Consider the following 18,611-nt stretch of genomic DNA (forward strand, 5'->3'; position numbering starts at 1 on the left):
TTCTATTTTTTTTTAAAACTAAAACGAAAACGTTTTAGGGGCTTCGTAGAGGCTACTGTGCCAATGAGGACAGCAGAGCCCTCGGGCCCCCCTACTTTTTAATTTAAACGTTATAATGAATTTTTTGGTTTAAGGCCTTTCAACAAACACCTTAAGGCTCATTATTTAGTTTCAAGACTCTTTTAGGGTGTCCATTGAAAGGCCTTGAAGTCAAAAATTTATTACGACCATTTAGGATGAAATGATCAGAAAAATAAAATCTTTGCACTGGTTCAAACGGATTGAAAATTGAAACACTTATTTTAGTAACTATATTTTTTAATCTATAAAGGACAAAAAAATAAAAATAAAACAGTCGGATAAACATAATCAATTGAAACACTTTTTTTTCTCTCAATTACTTTACAAAGTCTAGAATTAAACTTGAACCTATTATTAAAGAGAAAAAAAATTCAAACCGGAAAGAAATAAAATAAAATAAAATGAAAAAAAAAAAACTAAACCAGAAAAAAAAGGAAAAAAAAAAGGGAAAAGAATAAACTGGGAAGGAAAGAAAGAAAGAAAAGGAAGAGAGAGAGAGAGAGAGAGAGAGGGAGGGGGGGGTAATCTGGGAAAGGGAGGTGGGGCCGGGGAGGGGGGGTGTGTCAGGGGGGGGGGGGGGGAATAGCAGCCCTCTTAATACATTTCAGAGCTCCCAATATAAGAACTTGTCAACTGTCATATTAGGCAATCAGAAGTTCCAAGTCACCAGAGATTGGGAGCAAAGGGGCCAAACAACAAATTAGTATTTGTCATTTGCCAAGCGAATGATCTTCGCTTCGCGGGAACAACAAAAACCAAATTTTCGTGTTCAAAAGAACTCTTCTTCATTCTCAACAGGAATGCATCATTCATGCAGGACCTGTAATCCAGCTTCAAGTAACAGTTATGCATTGATTATAATGAATTTGCTTGAGTTAAGTTGCTGCCAAAAATAACCCAGGACCATAGTTTTAAATCGCGGTATCCGTCGCGGTATATCGATATCGGGACGTATCGGTGATACGTCGCGGGAATCGGGTGTCGCGGTCGTGAATTTTTAAAAATCATCAGCAACATATATAAAATTTGAAAAATATACTTTTGCGGCTTTTGCCCCCAACATTGGCTTACTTTTCTCTAGTCCCACATTGATAAGTTACAAAACTTCTATAAAATTTAAAATTCCGAAACGTTTTTTTTTTTTCTCTTTTTTTCTTCATGGAACGGTTTTTTACCCCATTTTCCCTTTTTTCTTCCTGGAACGTTTTTTTTCCCCGAATCAGCCGAACCGGTCCACAAAAATCCGGTACAGACCGATACGTATTGGATATCGACCAGTTCACCTGTGATTTTCAATCTCCCCGTTATACCGGCCTATATCCGAACCGCAACCCTCAAATTCCGGTACGAACCGGCCGATACGGTTCGTACCAGCCGACATTTAAAACTGTGCCCAGGACTCATACCCACAAATGAGTCCACACATTGCAATTACAAGTACAATACTAGAGTAATTAATTAGAAGAAAGGAATCTACAACAATTGAAACACCATGTCATATATGCTCCCAAGTTACAAAAAATAATGGTTCCACCACCACACTACAACTTGATATTCCAAAAGAGTAACAAGTTCCAACCTTAACAACTACATATTGTCGTAACATTACATTGGCAAAAAAAAAAAACATTGCATTGGCAAAAGCAATGACAATACAACACCACCAAGGCCGGCCCAGGTACAAGGCCTAAGAGGCTTGGGCCTTGGGCATCGCAAATATTTCAAATTTTTGGGGCACTAAAATTATATGTTATATAAAAGTTTTTCCATGATATAACATTAAAGGTATTCCAGTCAAGTGGTATTTGTAACTTCAATAAAGATTATGGGGCACTAGGTTCAAAACCTCAAGTCTCTTTTTTTGGCACTATTTGTTTTTTCTTCATATTCTTGACCCTTGCGCTTCTCAACTCTTAGCCTCTTCCTACTGCGCATAATTGAAAACGATACTCTATTTCTTCCGATCAAATTGCTAAAAAAATTTAGTGGAAACCGTGGACTCTTGCATATAATATGATGACTCTTACTTGTCAGAATAAATGATGGATTTTACACCTCTTCTATTTTAACTACTTAAGCATAGTGACTCAAGATCAAAGTTCAAACGCAACATAAATGTTTTGGTAAGAATTTTTTGTTTGTTTTAATTTTTCTTTTAAATTTGAATATTAAATTCACAAATAAAACATAATAATATATATGGTGATTGTTGCTGTAAAAATTGTTAAGTACTCTTTAGGGCACACTTTTTTTATTAGGCCTTGGGCATCTAAAACCCTTGGGCCGGCCCTGAACACCACCACATTCTTTTTGTCTCATTTGAACTTCCAACTTCCTTTTTTGTTTCACTTGAACTTCCTTTAGCAAATTCCAACAATGGAGGAGACTTTGCTTGCTCAGCTGGTGTTGTGTGCCACACCCATGTAATAGTCTTGTTTTCCTGCCATTTCTAGAACATGAAAGACGGAAAAATTCCAAGCCAAATAAACGCACCTACTCAAACATTCTGCCTAGTTTTTCTTTAGTTCAGGAGTGCGAACATTGCATGAAAGACGTGAAATTCAGATGGCTAGAAAGAATAAGCATATGTCTAGTTTTGATTCTCAAAGATACAAGTTATCCAGTTTAGTCATACCATATGCATTTGGCCGATATGTTCTCTTAGATCCTATATTTGGGTCTATGAGCAATGTTCTAAAAGTTGTTAGGCGCTAGTCGAGTGATCAACCACCTTCGAGAGATTAATCGGCAATTAAGCGGTGTATATTAATTAGTAATCGGCGATTAATCATTAATCGGACCTAATCGGATGGGTCCCGCCAGCGATTAATCGATGATTAATTCCTTGTTTGCATGAAAAATCTGCGGTAATGCTGCCCCATCCGTGTAGTAAAAGTACGACCTAGTCACTTGAGCAAATGATTAATATGTGTACATAAATATAAGCAAAAACAACACAAACAAGTCATAAATCGAACTACTTGGGGTGGCTGCCAAAAATCCTCTTCCGAAGTCCACAGAAAAAAATGGTTTTCAATAGCAATGGTTTCTTGAAACTTCAATTAACCACAAAAAAGCTATTGGAATAGGATTAATTCTCAGAAATGGGGGCCCTTGATAATTCAATCAGGAAAAAGTTCTCAGCGGGAGTACTTACCAAATGAGTAGGGTCCAAGAAGAGTGAAGTTGAGAAGCTCATAAGGGCCAAACAAGTCACTACCATCAACAGATCGACAGCCAAAAGAACTGAAATTTTTTCAATCAAAAGAATCGACACCCAAAAGCAATTTATTCACTCAACAGGTTCACAACCATGACTATCAGAATCAACAACCCTAATTAAGAATCACAATAATATGAAAACTGAAAAAAAAAAAAAAAAAACCCCTAATTTTTTCGTGTGTGCACATCACTGAAAGAATCGAATGTAGATTAGCGGAGAGGGAAGTGAGAGAGAGATAGATACCTGTGAGAAAGAAGAGATCGTGGTGGTGTGTCGGTGGTGGTAGGTTTGGTTTGGGGTTGCCCGTCGGGGGTGGTAGGGGCGGGTTTGGGGTTGCTCGTCGGTGGGGGTGCGACGGGATGACAGTGTGTGAGATGGAGGAGAGAGAAGAGAGCAGATTGTGAGGGGGTGCGTCGGTGGTGGTGGGGGAGTTTTGGGGTGGCCGTCGGTGGTGCGTTGAGAGAAAAAAGAGAGGAGAAGAGAGAGAGTACTGGATCGTTTCTGGAGAGAGAGAGAGTGTACTTGAATCACTTTCCCAAATTTTTTAAATTGGGTCTTTCTTTTTCATTCTCGCGCGTTTGTGAAGCTAGGAGAAGGAACAGTGGAACACCTAACCTTTCCACATAGGATCGGTATAGTGGTCGGTTTTTTGGTCGTTGCTGATAGCAAAATTGGGGTAAATAAGATCATTTTCGTACCACTCCTTCCATTCTATTTTAAATGCTCACTACTGTTCAATTTTGTTCATCCACCTTTAAAGGTGCACGACCATTGAACATGGTCCCCTTTTGATGGGTGGACCTTCATCTCTTACAATATGAGATTTTAATTAACCCTACAAAAAATAATAATAATCGCACGCAATTGATCATATGTAACTACTTGTCTAAATCGAATGATTTTCATTCAGATTCCAGCAACCAAACTTCTAAAATGAAAATTGGGTGATCATGGTTGCTTGATAGCCCAATTCAGCACTTAAAATAGAATGTATTAAGTAATAAGTCATTAAGTTTGTTTGATAACCATATTTCATCATACTTAATATTTGAAGGACCTCTTAAAATGGAGGTTTAAAAAGTTACAACAATTAAGTAGCCTGGTACCTACTTAAGCCAAAAGCCGCGCGATCAAAATGTAAATGGAAGAAAAGAAAAACAATGCCAATATCCACCACCTATCTATCTGTTCTAAATGTCGGAATCTAAATGTCGGAATCCCAGTTGAAGGGGTAGAGATAACCGCCAGACGTAGAAGCAGCAGTGCTGGGTCCATCAGTCGACATACTCTGAATTTGGCCTTCACTTGCATCAGTCTTAAGTCTTCTTTGAAGGTCAATCATCATTCCCTTCAGGTTCATCTGCTCATTGGAGGCGTCTGGATCTGGAACCAACGACGACTCTGGGATAGTTCTACCTTCGAGCATGTTGACAACTGAAGACATAGCAGGCCTAACTGCTGGTGACACGTTGGCGCACAGAAGAGCTACATTTATCATCACTGTGACCTCTATTTTGTTGAAGTCTGAACCCAACTTAGGATCCACCAGCTCCATCAAATCCCCTTTCTGCTCCAAGACAAGTGCCTACGGAGAAACACTCGTTATGTTAGAACTCAAGTCCCTGATATGCTTGGGTTTTGATTTGAAGAAGATTTGTTTTAATGGAGATCGAAGACATGGAACTCAAGTCCCTGATATGCCTACTTGTTTTTGTTATGCCCTCTTTGTTTTTTGTTTTACTATTGTTATACCCTTTAATGGAAATGTTATACTCATCTTTATGCCCTCTAGATTTTTTTATGCCTTTTTTTTAGTATTTGTTATGCCATTTACTGTTTTGTTAATTACATTAAAGGTGAATGACCTGTTCCTATGACCAGTTTGACCGGTCATATTTGGTTAAATCTTACATATGTGGCATCATTTCAACCGTCTGATCAGAGGATACCGTATCCACAGACATGTGGGGGATACCGAAGGTGTTGCATTCTCGGATAACTAATTTATGAGGGGCCCAGACATGGTAAGTATTATATGTAAACTGAAAATTCCTTAAAAATTATAGATTTTTCCAAATTGGGAGTGGCAAAGGCCCCAATAAACAAACAGTAAATTCAGGAATGCTAGGTACACTACAAGATTCACAACACCATCCACTACACGCCCCAAAACGATGTCGTTTTGGGGCATCCCTTAAAAAATAAAAATAAAATCTGAAATCTCAAAATCAGATTGCGTCCCCCGTTTCCCCCCAATTCCCAAACCTATTGTTCTACAGAGGGGAGAGAACTGAGGAATCACCATAGCCCACCCCCGCCACCGCCACCGCCAACCACCACCGGACCCTCCTTGTCCACCTCTGGCGACACCACTCCTGGTAAGAGAGAGGCCCAGACTAATTCAAAATCGTTGGGCTTTCACAACCACCAGTTTGTACTAAGGTTAGTCTGTCTCTCTCTCTCTCTCTTTCTCTCTCACACACACACACGGTGCTCACTCTCTATCTTTCTCTTGCAGGATTGGAGATTTTTTGAAAAACATTAGGGTTCCAAACAGATTAAGTAAAGGATATGCCTAGGCTATTTTAGCATTCCTATTAATTTCAGCAATCATGGATGTTGCCGATCTCGAACGAAAGCACGTAAATATGGCGTTCTTGTGCTATTGTGCTTTTAGTTTCTGTAATAATTGTATTTTCATTGTACAACTTAGATGATCATGTATTGGGGCACCAATAGTCCTACCTTTTTTGGAAGAAAAAAAATGAATGTTTGGTAGTTGTAAGTTCTACAGCTAGCTGGTGCCCATGTCCAAGCAAAGATTCATTAAAGCAGACAAAGTGTTAAATGATCTATTATTGAGCTTTTGCCAACCGTGATTTGTTGAATTTGGTCCAATACGTAATTTGTTACGATATCTGATAAGCACCCGAGAATGTAATATAGGGTGCGCTAGTATCTAGTTTTAGGCGAATTTAATTACTTATTAGTTATTATTAACGTGTTTGCTCGTATAGTGTCCTAGTTCTATTTTGTAGGTAAATTGCCACAAAAGGGAGTTTTCGTTGCAGAAGACATGTCTTTGCCCGAGCAGAAGCTGAATTGGCCAAAGCAGAACGTTATTGCCCGAGCAGAACCTGTCAATGCCAAGGCAAAACCAGATTTGCCCGAGCAGAACCCATCTTTGCCCGAGCAAGAGGCAGGCTGGCAAGACAAAGCAAGAGACCAAGGGCTGGGCTTAGACCGATCGGCATCGGTAGGAAGAAATGGTGTCAATCGGTACCGAGCTGCTTATCCACAAGGGCACCCTTAATTGCTTCGGTATTGGTACCCTGTGAAATAGTCTATCAATATCGAGTAGCATAGTGGTAACTCCTTAACCACTTCGGTATTGATACCACTTAATGGCATCTATCAATACCGAGGTCATTAGCACAGCAACTTAAGGGCTTCGCGATCGATACCGAAGGACTTAGAGGTGGATTTTCGGAGCATCTAGGGAATATTCTAGGCGCGGAGCTTAGAAGTATAAAAGCTTATTTCATTATTTTGTACCGGGGGGTAGAATTAGATTTGCTTACCTAATTTTAGATCTAGATCTAGATTCAAATTGTTCTTGAGTGTTCTTATTGTTCTTCATTTTTCCAGCACTTATCTTTTAATTTTCTGTCCTTAGTTGTTACTTTTTGATATTGTCGCCTTAATTAAAGTTGTTTATCTTCTCCCGATCTATCTTAATCTCTAATTTTCTTCTAGTGTTACTTTTCAATTATGTTGAGTAGATTTTTGCTTGCTTTTATCTCTCTAGATATGAGTGAGTAGTTTCAAGGGTTAGGTCATGGGGTGATTAGCATCTCATGACTCGGGCGAAAATTGCATTTTGCACCCAATAAAGCTTTAAACTTTGATTTGAAAATTGATGTGGGGTTCGGGTTTGTTTGTCAAATCACCGAGGTGTTAACCTCTTTGATCATGTGTAGGTGGGAGCTTCGCCTACCCACCACACATGATGCTTAGAGCTCTTTCGCACGAGGTATTTGCCAAATGAATTCTAGAGCTAGCTTGATTCTCAAATCATTTTATTTTTCGATTTGAGAATTTTAACCAAGTATCTTAAATTGTGTAGTTGGGTGAAAAGTGTGATTTAGCTCGGGTCTTGGGTGTTAATAATCCCTAGACCTAGCCTATCTTTTCTCTAGTTAATTCGTTTTAATTTAGCCCTTTTATTACCACCGTTAAAGTAAAACAAAGTTGGCTGTCTTAAAGCCGAAAGCCCGTACTTCCATCTACAAATCCGAACAAGCCATATAATTATTCCCTTGGGTACGATCCCGGATTTCCGGTTTATTATGCTTCAAACGACTTGTTAAACCCTACGCTTGGGGTATTATTCCGCATTATTATTATCATCGGAGTGAACGAAGCAATATCATTGCTGGAGTTTTGTTAACATTTGCTTCAAAAGTTGGTGTTAATTAGTTAATTTTTGTACTTGTATTGCTGTATTTTTTTCCTAAACCTATTAGTTTCTATAATTGACATACAAAGCAAGGTGCTTTAGATGTGCTTTTAATTATTAGACATGCATTATCTGGTAATTTGTTTCTTATTTGTTTCCTTTGTTTCTGAACCAGGATGTCGCCGGAGTCTGTTCCGTTGGCAATGCCTCCAAACAATGAGTGTGGAGAACAAGAAGAGGTGTGGAGTGGAGACATTGAACATGAAGAAGAGGTATGGAGTGGTCCTTCAAGCAAAAACTATGATGAGATAGAAACTACTAAGGATGGGAATGAGGAAATAGAAAATTGTGAAGATAAAGTTGAAGAACCGAAATAAGGAATGGCATTTGACACATCGGAGGACGCATATCGTTATTACTTAAGATATGCTAGAGAAAAAGGATTTGCTATTGCGAAAAGATCATCAAGAAAGGGAAGTGATGGAAAGTTGAGGCATATAGGATTTGAATGTTGTCGTGCTGGAAAGGCAAGGGTGAGAACAAGCAACCTGGTTAAACCACGGCCACAGACAAAAATTGATTGTCCAGCTCACGTTACTGCTGGGATACACCCAGATGGGAAGTGGAGGTTAAACACTGTTGTTTTGAAGCACAATCATGAACAGAGTCTGGGAAAGGCAAGGTATTTCAAGTGCAATAGGGTATTAGATGAACATGTAAAAAGAAAGCTTGAATTGAATGATAAAGCTGGGATCCAAGTGTACAAGACTTATGACTCACTTCAGATTGAGGTGGGAGGTCTTGATAAGCTTCCATATCCTAAGAAAGATTTGCGAAATCATTTGGACAAACAACGACGTTTACGACTTGTGGAAGGAGATGCTGAAACGATGCATCGTTATTTCATGAGAATGAAAGCTGACAATTCTGACTTCTTTTTTGCAATGGATTTGGATGAAAATGGTCAACTAAGAAATGTATTTTGGGCTGATGCAAGAAGTAGGGCAGCTTGCAAGGAGTTCGGTGATGTTGTGATCTTTGACACAACATACTTGGTAAATAAGCATGACATGCCTTTTGCTCCATTTGTAGGCGTGAACCATCATGGTCAATCTATTTTATTGGGATGTGGGCTCATCTCTAATGAAAACACAGAGTCATTTTCGTGGTTATTTGAGACTTGGAGGACGTGCATGTGGGGTTGTGCTCCGAAAGCAATGATTACTGACCAGTGTATGGCCATGAAGAATGCTTTAGAAATTGAATTCCCTGACACCCGACATCGGTGGTGCATATGGCATATTATGAAAAAGTTGCCCGAAAAATTAAATGGGTGCAATGCCTATGAGAATATTAGTTCGTGTATGCGTAAGGCAGTATGGAATTCATAGACAATAGAACAATTTGAGGATGCTTGGGATGGGTTCATCAAAAAGTATGAGCTTCAAAGTAACCCATGGTTATCAGGGTTGTATTTGGAGAGGAAACGATGGGTTCCTGCTTATGGCGGGAATGTCATCTACACAAAGAAGTGAGAGTATAAATTCATATTTTGATGGTTACATTCATTCAAAGACGACCTTGAAACAATTTGTAGAGCAATATAAAAATGCATTAGCGAATAAGGTGGAGAGTGAAAACCAAGAAGATGTGAAAAGTTGGCACACTTACATCCCGTTAGTAACTAAAAATGACTTGGAGAAACAATTTCAAAGTGTTTATACTCATGAGAAGGTTAGAGAGTTTCATGATGAATTTTTTGGGAGACTTGAGTGTTCTTGTAGTCTAAAAAAAGAAAGCGTGTCCGAATATGAGGTGAAAGAATGGGTTACATTTGGAGAAAGAAAAGAGAGAAAGAGATTTCAAGTGCCATTTATTGTTGATTTTAATTCAGAAACTAATGAAGCACATTGTAATTGTCGATTGTTTGAGTTCAGAGGAATGGTTTGTAGACATCAACTGACAATGTGGTGTCAAATGGGAGTTGAAAGAGTGCCTGACAAGTATGTCTTCAAAAGATGGTGCAAAAATGTGAAGAGGGCCCATACTAAAGTTCGGATCAGTTACGATAGATATTCAAAGTCAATCGAAGCGCATCGACATGACAACATGTGCAATCTCTTCAATGAGGTTGTCGATTTAGCGGAATGTTCTCAAGAGAAGTATGACATGGTGATGACAAAGGTATGTGAGCTAAAACGAGAGTTGATAGAAGTTTCGGTTATTTGTGAAAGTAATGTGGTTTCACTTAGTGATGACGTGGGTACTCATATTGATCCTACTTCACTTGGAGATGGGGTTATAATGTCCAAACAGAGCACGAACATTCTTGACCCGAAAGGTCTTCGACGAAAAGGGAGACCGCCGTGCAAAAGGAAGAAAGGTGTTGTGGAAATAGCCGTTAAGAAGAAAAGAGAAACAAAAAAAAATACATTGTCCAATGAAAAAGTCTCGGTATAAGTTTTTTATTATTTGTTGCTTACTAGTTAATTTTTTTGTTTGAACAACTTACTAGTTAATATTGACTTATCTATTCAATGCATGTTATACTTATTGCTAATTTCAGGAGGTTGAGAAGATTGCGGTTGGCCATGGGTTCGAAACACAAGAGAGTGTTGTAAATGTACATATAAGGAACTTTATTTTTAATTGCACAATCTCTTGTTTCATGTAAAAGTTATTGATAATCGTTCTTTATTATTGGGCAGGGTCACCCAAACTACATGGGGCATTCAATGTGGCCAAACATGATGCCCCATAACATGCAAGCAAATATGACACAAGGCGGAACTATCTTCCCATTTTCTCCAACTCTTTGCCCAACTGGAACAAGCTTGAACCAATTTAGGCCTTCTTTTCCAAGTTCACAAGGCTTCTTCAATGGTCAAGTTTGGAGAGGTCAATCAATTCTTGCGGGCAGCCAATCTTGGGGAGGACAATCAAGTTTTATGGAAGACCAAGGTCAATATTGGGGGGGACTACAACCAAATCTACTACAAACTCAAGGGCATGGATGTGAAAGACAACCAAGTTTCACTGATATGATGAATGCAGCGAATGATAATGAAGAGTAGTTCACTTGGTTGTTCTATGGAAATGATGAATATGTATTGTTATTCTGATTGGTCATGACATTGATGAATCTGTAATAGTATTAGCATTATGACTGCTTTGTTGAACTTGAAAATGTTGCAAGGTTGCAATGTGTTGGATTATATTGGATGAATGCAATTTATATTAGTCATACGTATTGTGTTGTATCCGTATCCATATCGTATCCATATCCGTGTCGTATCTTGAAAGATGTATTATATCGTATCCATATTCGTATCGTATCTTGAAAGATGTATCGTATCATATCCGTATCGTATCCATATCCATATCGTATCTTGAAAGATGTATTGTATCGTATCCGTATCGTATCCATATCTATATCGTATCTTGAAAGATGTATTGTATCCGTATCGTATCCATATCGTATCTTGAAAGATGTATTGTATCCGTATCGTATCCGTATCGTATCTTGAAAGATGTATTGTATCGTATCCGTATCTGTATCGTATCCATATCCATATCGCGTCTTGAAAGATGTATTGTATCGTATCCATATCCGTATCGTATCTTGAAAGATGTATTGTGTCGTATCCGTATCCGTATTTTCTGAAAAATTCGACAAAGTTTCTCTTGTTTTTAGTCTAGCCCGACATCATAGTGTCTCAGTCAAACGCATTGTCATCTTTACTCAATAAGTTGCCACAATAACAAACCATTCTAGATTGCTATGAATTAAAAGAAAAGAAACCAACAGTGGCAATCCATCAACCCTATCAACAAATTTGAGCATTTGAACAATATATCTTGACCATGCGATAGCAAAAAGAACTAGATTGCTCTCCAATGAAAAAAATACATAATGTTTTACAAAAGAGGCATGAGCCGAACATCATCATCATTGTCTACCCTAAGCTATATTACAAGCAAAATGAAAAAAATCCTTAAGTGTCACTAGCATCTCTTCTTGGCTGGATGCCCCATACACCAAGGGGAACTTGATTTTGGAGTTGTGGAACTGCTTTGTTCTCTCCCTCTTGCTGGGACAGTAGCAGTTTTGATGATCTGGATGCAAAAAGCACCCAATTACAAAATTCTGATCTTCAGTTTTCAGCATAATAAGCATTGTCCTTCACTTCCATGCCCTTTAAGGTCATTGACCATCCTTGTGACTGAATAGGCATTGACTCAACAAAGCCCAATCTGGTGATTGTCTCCAGGCAATAACCTATCAATCTTATAAGATCAAGAAGTTAATCAATAACACATCTTCAAAAACTGTAGCAAGAATCTACACGTTGAATCCAAACTCCAATACATGACAGCTGATGCATTAACAATCTCAATGTGCAAAACTAAGTAGGACGAGGAATAATGCAGAAGGGACTTTCCAAAAATTTCACAATGCGTTAAATGCACCAAAATTGATTGAAATTGGAACACTAATTAGAACCCTAAACTGTAGATTACAGTAGCCAAAGAGCTAATCTTGGCAAAAAGAGCTTCATGAAGCCCCTGCAATTCCTTTCACGCCATAATCTATAGATTATGGTAACCAAAGAAAGCTTCAATACAGTATGCTTGAACTTGGAACTCCTACTATGCTAGCAGAATATGCACAACTGAAAAAAAAGAGAGAGATGAGCATGGATTTCTTGCTCTGATCCACACAAATCACACCCCCCCATGCATATTGTATCATCTCAAGTTAGTTTAACTTCTCAATGACCCAGAGTAAATTCTACAAAAATAAGTTACAATATGGCCATGGGCTAGCTATTATCGCTAAACAAGCAATAATTATCCACAGGATTTGCCGAAGGTTACACCCACTTTTTGTTTCATGCCCAGATACTATTTATCAATGCACTGAAAAAGATAAGATGTTGATCAAAAAAGAAAAAGATAAGATAGCTTTGCTACCTATTTCCTTTCCAATTTTCCATCGCTATGGATATCAGTAGAAGAACGAGACAAAAGCCAGTGTCTTTGAGAGTCTGCGATCAAAAGCCAGATTCTTGATCTTGGTAGGATTCTTCTAAAAAATCTGAAAGTAGATCGAGTTAAATACGAGTTGGACAAATCCTTCAAAACAGTGGAAGGATTTTTGAAAAATTCTACTCTTACAAATGCTATAAGAATACTTGTTAGAACTTTGGTTCACAAATATCATTTTATAACAAGAATCATTGGACCACATGAACGCAGAAACACAAATAAGAAAAACATGAGAGTACGGAAATAGTGAAAGTAGGAAAGATGTTGCCTGTGAGATTGAGAGTCGTGTAGTCACTGTCTTAAGGCTAATATTCCTCCCCTCGTGAAGGTTCCACCGGAGTGTACTAGCCCCAAGATTAAACCCAAGCGCTCACAAGCATTCCTCATCCGATGTTCACGACCACCGAGAGGTTTGAACGAGTCACGAACCGAGTTGCCCAATCAACATAGAAAATATAGAAAATAGAATGTGAACTTTGACAATTCTAAAAGCACACGAAAAAATTAAAAAACAAGCTTGATAGTTCTCTGCAGAGAGTTTTAAGTACGGTATGGTAAATTACTAAGTTATACTAAACAAGCTTGTATCAATCTTGTATCAATTTTGGCATCTCTAGTAGTATCAGTGATGAGTTTGCTCTACTTGCCAAAGAGAAAGTATGATGGAAGATTGGGCATGGTTGTATGTCATCGTTAATCTCAAACATATGCCAGTGATTAGGTTATTTTTTTGTGCCAAGTGGTCTAAGAAATTCTTAAGTCTCAAAACTCTCTGCATTCAAACTATCATCAGACACAAAACTCAACAGCCAAAACTGATTGAAATTGGAATACTAATTGGAACCCTAATTTTTTGTGCAAAAATCCCCAATATCTACGAATTGAAATTGGAACCCTCGTTCGATTGATACAACTGAGAGAGAGAGAGAGAGAGAGAGAGAGAGAGAGAGAGAGAGAGAGAGAGACCTTCGTTGGTGCGGCAACGGTGGTGGTCAAGTTCTTCGTCAACATTCGAGATCGATACCAGTGATTGTGGTTCGAAGCTCGTCGGCGTACAAAGGTTTTGGTGGTCGGCAGTCGTGGAGGCGTCTTGTTCATCGGCAGTGGTGGTGGTTGGCAGTGGGTTGGGTGAGGTGGTCTTCTCTCTCTCACTCTCTCGTCCTCTGGAACGACTGAAGCGGAGGGGAGTAGTAGAAACGCGCGTTCTGTTTTTTTTTTTTTTTTTAGGGACGCCTCAAAACGACGTGTGTAGTGGATGGTGTTGTGGATCTTGTAGTGTACGTAGCATTCCTGCAGTAAATTCCTATGCAAACCTCACTAACTACAACTAATAATATTGAGGAAAGTTATCAAACCTTAGTACACTACTACTTCAAAAGACTCATTACTCACTAAACCCTTATTATTGAGTCCATGATTTTCTATAAAGACATTTCAATAGCTATAAATAATAAAATAAGCTCATCATTTTTAGTGAGAAATAAGTTGGAAAAGAATCTGGTTCCAAGTATCAGGGACTCCTGCAACACACCAATGGGTGCAGTCAAGTCCTCTTCCGCCACTATTTCCATAAATTGAAGGATGCCCATCTTTCCTCAGTTGGGATAGGGAGGTTATGTCGAGCAGAGTGACAGGCTTCTTGATCTTGCTCAAAGCCCTTCTCACCACGGCAACAGCCGGCGGTAAGGCTCCCGGATACTTTGAGCCCAATAACGGCATCGTTTGCCCCCTGCATTTGTTCGCTCCACGTTCGTTCCACTCCGAGCCTCTGGTTAAAGCACAAGCAATATTATTAATGACAAATCAATAATGGTTATGGTTAATTAGAAGTAAGTACTCCATCCGTCCTACAATTTTCGGGTTTTTTTTTTTTTTTAAATTGTTACTTTTAGAGAAAAATAAATACATTTTTAATTAGGACAAAGAATTTGAAAAATTACTGACAAAAGTACTTTATTTTTTAGTTTGAAAATAGCAAAAGAAATCAAAAAGGACTAAAGTTAGAGAAGATAGAGTTGTTCCTCTAGAAAAAATTAAGAAAATTTTTTTTTTTTTTTGGAGAGGCAAAAATTTATCAATCTCTGAAATTGTTATAAAGATTAAAGAAACAATGACTTGAAAGCATCATATTCCGAAACTAAGTAAGAACAATCCTGTGCTAAAAAATCCGAGATTGACAAGAAGCCAACCAAGAAAACACCCATGATGTCGTTCAAGTAATGCAAGCATGAAGAAAGTTCTCAGGAAAGCAATGCATGCATGCATGGGTGCCAAGATATGATTTTTGCACTCCCTTTTTATCCACATGGAATTATCAAACAATCCTTACTTATTCACTCACTTTTCACATACTAAGGGCATTTTTGTCATTTCATGTGAACAAAGACAAGAAAAAGAGTGCAAACAGATAAAAGGGGAGGGCAAAAATTATTTTTCCTTTTTTGACATACAAAAATACAGGACTGCTAATTAGTACTCCATTCGTCCCATTTTAATTGTCTTTTTTGGAAGTCTGTGTCACTTTTCAATTGATTATATTTTGTATTATAAAACTAATCAAGATCTATCAAACAAGATTCATATTGAATATATAATTTTCATTACCGATTTAAAGATATAACTAGTTTTTTATCCGGTTGGAATAGAACCAAGAACAATTAAATTAGAATGGATGGAGTAAAAGTTGGCCACCACCCATTAATTAAAGAGATTACCGGTAATGATTAGGAGAAATCCCTTGAAAGAAAACCCTAGTTTTGGATGGATCAATGTTGGTGTCCACCCAATTACCCCATGTACCCAGCGCCTTCTCGAACGCAGCCGTCCGATCCATGTCCTTCACTACCTGATCTCCTGCTTGTATATAATCCCATCTGGAAATTCAAAATTACTACTGAATTAAGATAACAACTTTTTAATTAATCAGTATAATAGTAGTAATTTTTAAGGAGCAAATTAAAGGGTTGAGAGAAGTTTTGACTCACGGTTGGTGGGCTCCTCTGTAACCCCACCAGTGCCACGTGTTGAAGATCAGCATGTCCATCCCTCTCCAATTCTTGCCATCCTCAATGGATCGAGTCAAGCTTCAAGATTCGACCCTTGCTTTCTTTTATAATGTCCACCAAGAACACATTGCGATCAAGCATCACTTTAACTCCATATCCCTGCACCATCACCAAATGATTTGATTATTTTTTGATTTAGTTATATTGTGTTGTGTGCTGAGTCCTCTTGTTTTAAGAAGAATGAGCGGTTTGGATCATTGTTGCGGAATCCTGGGTGGGCCTCACAAAAAAAGTGTTTGCATTATCTGTGCTTAATTCATCTGTGGGGATAGCACAATTCCAAAAAGAATTCCAAAAATTTCATCCTTATTGTCACTTCCATCCGGGTCGTCCAATTTTGGCAATGAATAGCTCAGATTTCATCTCAACAATGAATGGATGGACGACTGAGAAGTGAGAACTGTTCGATCGAGATGAAATCTGAACCGTCCATTACCGAAATGGACGACTCAGATGGGAACAACACATAGGATCCCCGAGTTCCTCCAATTCGCTTGTGGTAATGCATTTTCATTGAATTGATTTTAAAAGCAGCAATCACACCTAGGCATGCCCGCGATGTTAAGTAGTGATTATTCGGTGCTCCAAGAGCACCGCCACGTACTCACGTAGTGTTTCGGGGATATCTACCACCACACATTTAAGTGGATTCCATGCATTTAGTCCTAAGCTCCACATGAATGCGTGGTAATAAAAACCCTTGACACACTACGTAGCGGTACTCCAAGACAGCGAGTTATAATTTTCGGGATGTCAAAGAGAGTTTGAAGTGTTACTCGACCATACCTTGATTGTGAATGTGGAGATCATACCAGATCTCTTTAGAGTGTATTTTAAATTGGGCCTTGCATTGTAGAGCAAGCATGTCAAGGACTGCCATTGGTCTCGAACCAAGGAATCCTCTACAAACATGATTTTATTCCCTTTGAATTTCTTCAAGAACCCAACTCCATCAAATCTACAATATCCAAATTATTTCAACCCATAATCTATCAAAAATGCAAAAATCCAGTATAAAGTCATAAACAATCAAACCCTCCGCCCCGCGCGCACTCACATACACACAGAAATTTTCAAGTTAGAGATTCCTAATTTTGTTACGGTCCACACCTCATTGTTCCTAATCAAATTTTGATGATTTGAACCGTTCAATGTGTTTAAGATGTGTTATTAAGAGTACCAACCAGAAATCGGCAAAAAATATGACCGGAAAAGGCTTGATCTAAGCAGTTTTTTTTTATAAAATGAGCATTTTATAAAAAAATTGCTTAGATCAAGCCCTTTCTGATCATTTATTTTTCCGATTTCTCATGGGTACCATTAAAAACACGTTTTAAACACATTGAACGGTTCGGATCATCAAAATTTGATCGAAAAAGTAGACTTTCGCACGAGATCCGAATCGTAAGAAAAGTCAGGGATCCCTGACCTGAAGAAGACTGAAATAAATATACATATTTATGTACGTAATTACGTGGTTAAAATAAGGAGGAAGACGTAATTTTAAGATGTGGATTCTAACCTTACATGCACTCTATAAAAAAAGGGCAAACCCAATGCCCGGGGGCTACAACCTTAATCCTGCAAGTAGAGATGGTGTTTTCACGATTCAAACCCGTGACCTCTAAGTCATAATTGAGCAATTTCACCGTTGCGCCAAGCCCGCCCTTCGTGCACTCTATTTAACATGTGAAATAAAAGTTGTAGGTTCGCAATTAATACTACTTTGACTAAGAATAAACAGTTTGGGGCATAGGTCCTTTTTTCTTTTTCTTTTTATAATTGGGTGTATTAAGCTTAATCTCACCTCTATTGGCTCCCTTGGTCCTATTTCATCGTTAATACGATTATTAGGCCTCATTACGTAAATAGTCCCCTTGTATCTATCGCTCCGTTGATACAACATTTAAACCTGATCACACACATACGATATTTAGGCCACGGTGTGTGTGATGACTACTTCCATGGAAAAAAGTTGATCCGATTACCACGATCACATTATTCATCGTATTTGTTTTAAAACAAGGGATGATGCTTACCCAAAAAATGCATCATCCAGATTAAAACCACTGTTAGCTTAAAAAAATTCTAAACATAAGAGCATAAGTAAATAAGTACTACTAAATAACTTTTGGTGTGGCGGAACGAGTACCTTTCTAAATTGCATCCAGTGGGCTGCCACCTGTATTGGAGATAGTCGCGATCGGGCCGTCCATTTTTCTGGCAATGGAATTCTTTCTCGATGAAGGGACACGTGGTGGAATTGTAGAGAGGGTACGATGGGTCCCTCACCCAACTCCCCTGGAACAAGTCACATTCCCCTAAACACTTGTGCACATTTGCTAGCTCAATAGCAATAACATTGAGCAGCAGCACAGCCAAATTGCAACGAACCCACAAACCCATTTAGAGAGAGAGAGAAGGTTCTTCCAATAAAATTCCTCTCCTTACATATATTAGAGAGAGAGAGAGAGAGAGAGAGAGAGAGATGGGTAAGAGATTAATTGGCCGTGTGAACTGTTACGTTTGTAGTAACAAAAAGGAATAAAACTGTTGGGTTGTGAAATCTTGTAGCAGGGTTTATATTGTACTTCTTCTGATATTGGAGCGATTATGGAGTTTGCACATTGGATGGGCATGTGCAATAGGAGACACCGGGACGATACACGTATGTAGTGTGCAATCCGAACCGTTCATCTCTAACAAATTGTGCACTACAGGGTCGCCCGTCCCC

General features: G+C 38.5%; 2 protein-coding genes, 2 long non-coding RNA genes and 1 pseudogene across 5 annotated transcripts in view; 1 reads left to right on the plus strand and 4 right to left on the minus strand.

Moving 5' to 3' along the window:
• Window positions 1-2,379: 2,379 nt before the first annotated feature.
• Window positions 2,380-3,958, minus strand: LOC131322438 (uncharacterized). Of its 2 annotated transcripts, XR_009198838.1 has the most exons (3): window positions 3,548-3,868; window positions 3,239-3,297; window positions 2,380-2,521 (listed from the first exon to the last, which is right to left on the minus strand). It is a non-coding gene; the product is annotated as an uncharacterized LOC131322438 (long non-coding RNA). The 2 variants fall into 2 exon arrangements; XR_009198837.1 differs by lacking the exon at window positions 2,380-2,521 and having other exon boundaries at window positions 2,623-3,327; window positions 3,548-3,958.
• Window positions 3,959-4,288: 330 nt separating this feature from the next.
• LOC131322420 (probable leucine-rich repeat receptor-like serine/threonine-protein kinase At3g14840) overlaps window positions 4,289-18,611 on the minus strand; it is a 51,633-nt gene continuing 37,310 nt past the window's right edge. Inside the window, exon 24 of the mRNA XM_058353754.1 lies at window positions 4,289-4,889. Within this exon, the coding sequence (XP_058209737.1) occupies window positions 4,509-4,889 (381 nt within the window). The 3' untranslated portion in view covers window positions 4,289-4,508. The remainder of the gene's footprint in view (window positions 4,890-18,611) is intronic.
• On the plus strand, window positions 7,925-10,954 carry LOC131322431 (uncharacterized). Its single transcript, XM_058353762.1, has 3 exons — window positions 7,925-8,035; window positions 10,330-10,386; window positions 10,472-10,954. The coding sequence occupies exons 1-3, from the start codon at window positions 7,940-7,942 to the stop codon at window positions 10,835-10,837; spliced, it is 519 nt and encodes a 172-aa protein (XP_058209745.1). The 5' UTR covers window positions 7,925-7,939; the 3' UTR covers window positions 10,838-10,954.
• Window positions 11,634-14,024, minus strand: LOC131322440 (uncharacterized). The gene is made up of 3 exons (XR_009198840.1): window positions 13,779-14,024; window positions 12,738-12,861; window positions 11,634-12,050 (listed from the first exon to the last, which is right to left on the minus strand). It is a non-coding gene; the product is annotated as an uncharacterized LOC131322440 (long non-coding RNA).
• LOC131322429 (protein trichome birefringence-like 41) lies at window positions 14,197-18,598 on the minus strand (annotated as a pseudogene).

Source organism: Rhododendron vialii, chromosome 4a, assembly GCF_030253575.1.
Source record: "Rhododendron vialii isolate Sample 1 chromosome 4a, ASM3025357v1".
Lineage (NCBI taxonomy): Eukaryota > Viridiplantae > Streptophyta > Magnoliopsida > Ericales > Ericaceae > Rhododendron > Rhododendron vialii.